Source organism: Eptesicus fuscus, chromosome 16, assembly GCF_027574615.1.
Source record: "Eptesicus fuscus isolate TK198812 chromosome 16, DD_ASM_mEF_20220401, whole genome shotgun sequence".
Lineage (NCBI taxonomy): Eukaryota > Metazoa > Chordata > Mammalia > Chiroptera > Vespertilionidae > Eptesicus > Eptesicus fuscus.
The window spans coordinates 51,122,283-51,125,475 of record NC_072488.1 but is presented as its reverse complement, the minus strand read 5'-3'; the positions used below and the strand labels follow the sequence as shown (position 1 = coordinate 51,125,475).

Genomic DNA, 3,193 nt, shown 5'->3' with positions numbered 1-3,193 from the left:
TTAATAGATTTAGGGAATAATGAATAATCAAAAAGGTCTAATTTCTAACTAAAATTGCAGTCTTAAATACTATAAAAACATATAAAAGAAAATTACATTGACAACAAAATGTGCAGAAAAAATATAAGTTTACTCTGTGATTAGTTTTTCTTTTGCTTTTTTAACTTTATATTTATTTTTATATCACTTTTTTCTTTATTGATTAAGGTATTACATATGGGTCCTTATCCCCCCATTGCCCCTTACCCTCCGCCCACACACTCATGCCATCACCCTCCTGATGTCTGTGTCCATTGGTTAGGCTTATATGCATGGATACAAATCCTTTGGTTGATCTTTCCCCCTTACCCCCACCCTCCTCTACCTTTCCTCTGAGGTTTGAGGGTCTGATCGATGCTTCCCTATACACCAATAGTGGACTTACAGAAAGAGAGACTAAAAAACAATCCCATTTACCATTGCACCAAAAAAAATTAAGATACCTAGGAATAAACTTAATTAAGGAGGTAAAATACCTGTACTCAGAAAACTACAGGACACTGAAAAAAGAGATACAGGAAGACATAAACAGATGGAAGAACATATCGTGTTCATGGATTGGTGGAATCAACATCATTAAAATGTCCATACTACCCAAAGCAATCTATAGATTCAATGCACTCCCCATTAAAATACCATTGGCAGTCAGAGATCCTGGACCCGCACGTGCTGCCAGTGCCTGCTCAGCTGCGCCCCGGGAAGGTTTTGAAACATGAATCCATTCTTCTTGATTGCCCGTTACTTAGGAAGAGCTTCAGCTGCTCCAAAACGTTATGGAAGTTTGGAGGCACGATGGCACCGGTGGAAGGCAACACACAGAAAAAATGAAGAAGGATGGAGGAGATCAGTATGGGAGAAGAATATGAAAATGATCGACCTGCACAACCAAGAATACAACCTAGGGAGACAGAGCTTCACCTTGGCAATGAATGCTTTTGGTGACATGACCAACGAAGAATTCACACAGTTGAGGAATGGCCTAGAAAACCAGAAGCACAAGGGAAGGAGAGTGTTCCGGGAACCTTACATTGCTGAAATCCCCCCAACCATGGATTGGAGGAAAGAAGGCTATGTAACTCCCGTGAAGAACCAGGGTCAATGTGGTTCTTGTTGGGCATTTAGTGCAACTGGTGCCCTTGAAGGACAGATGTTCCGGAAAACTGGCAAACTTATCTCATTGAGTGAACAGAACCTTGTGGACTGCTCTCAGGCTCAAGGCAATGAAGGCTGCAATGGTGGCCTAATGAATAATGCCTTCCAGTATGTGAAGTCCAACGGCGGCCTGGACTCAGAGGAGTCCTATTCATATCAAGCAAAGCTGGGGTGAAGCTTGGGGCAAGAATGGCTACATAAAGATGGCCAAAGACCGGAACAACCACTGTGGAATCGCCACTGCGGCCAGCTACCCTACTGTGTGAGATTATGGTGATAAAGAAAGGCTTGATTGAGGACAGGATATCCAGATGAGGCATTTCTATCTTAAAACTGACCACATTTTACTTAATGGGATACAACACTTGAATCTTGAAGATGCAAACTGACTTGAATTCTGTGACATTTTACATTGGTGAAAATGTTACCACTTCCTTTATAAGGATGTATAAATTTTTACCTTTTAAAATAAAACTTAATTTTTATTATTATTTTAAAAAATACCAGTGGCATACTTCACAGACCTAGAACAAACTCTCCAAAAATTCATCTGGGAAGGAAAAAAAAGACCCCAAATAGCAGCAGCAATCATGAGAAAGAAGAGCAAAGTAGGAGGGATCTCAATACCAGATACCAAGCTGTATTACAAAGCCACTGTTCTCAAAACAGCCTGGTACTGGCACAAGAACAGACATATAGACCAATGGAATAGAATAGAAAACTCAGAAATCGACCCCAAACCACTATGCTCAATTAATATTTGACAAAGGAGGCAAGAACATACAATGGAGTCAAAACAGTCTCTTCAATAAATGGTATTGGGAAAATTGGACAGATACATGAAAAAAAAATGAAACTAGACCACCAACTTACGCCATACACAAAAATAAACTAAAAATGGATAAAGAACTTAAACATAAGACGGGAAACCATAAAAATACTAGAGGAATCCACAGGCAGAAAAATCTCAGATATGTGCCAAAGCAATTTCTTCACTGATACAGCTCCTAAGGCAATGGAAACTAAAGAGAAAATAAACAAATGGGATTACATCAAAATAAAAAGATTTTGTACAGCAAAAGAAACGATCAACAAAACAAGAAAGCCCACTGCATGAGAGAACATATTTGCCAATGTTATCACTTTATATTTCTTTTTGGCTTTCTATCTAGTCTGCAAATTTTATCAACCAAGTGATCATATTGTGAATTGTTCTATATTTTTCATAACAATTATTGAATATTTCTGGACATATCATCTAATTACTTCTAGTAATCATAGTTTATATTTACCAGGCCACTTTTGAATTAAAAGGCCTTTCAAGGACTAAAGTAATGACATAAAGAAAATGTCAATATGATTATTTGAAGTTTATCATTTTCCTGACTAACTAAAGCTATTTGTTCTGTTCTTTCTCCCTTGTCCCCCGACCCCCATTTTCTATACACAGACTTAGAATAACAAGCCTTAAAATTTGAGTGTATTTGGTATAGGAAATGAGGTATTGGTGCAGTTGATTGAGATATTTTATTCTAAAATAAAATTACTCAAATAAGTTTCTCCAACTCTTTACTCACTTGATTCATATCGACACACACACACACACACACACACACACACACACACACAAATATTTCTGCATTATATCTCTCTTCTTAGACAGTTAAAGAAATGAATTACATTAAACTGAAGCATAGCTGTGAGATGCAGAAAAGCCTAAATATTTCTGAAAATGAAAAACAAAACCTTTTTTGGTGAAAATTAACAACCAAGAAAATTTATGAGCACCATCTTCTTCCAAGGTTAACAGACTCCCTATCCCACACTTGCACCCACTTCCCAAACCAACATAGTCAAGATTATTATTTTCACTGTTATTTTTCTGCCTGGAAAATAAAAGAAAGCAAGTCTCAATGAAATTGGAAAATATAGGGAAAGCTGTCCAAGAGTGGAAAGAACTGTTTTTACCAATAGGGAGCTTGCCAATCCTGGAAATGCTAAA

General features: G+C 37.4%; 1 protein-coding gene across 1 annotated transcript; it reads left to right on the top strand.

Moving 5' to 3' along the window:
* The first annotated feature begins 751 nt into the window (after nucleotides 1-751).
* Nucleotides 752-1,366, top strand: LOC129151930 (procathepsin L-like). The gene has a single exon (XM_054728540.1). It carries the CDS (start codon nucleotides 752-754, stop codon nucleotides 1,364-1,366), a length of 615 nt encoding a protein of 204 aa, XP_054584515.1.
* The last annotated feature ends 1,827 nt before the right edge of the window (nucleotides 1,367-3,193 follow it).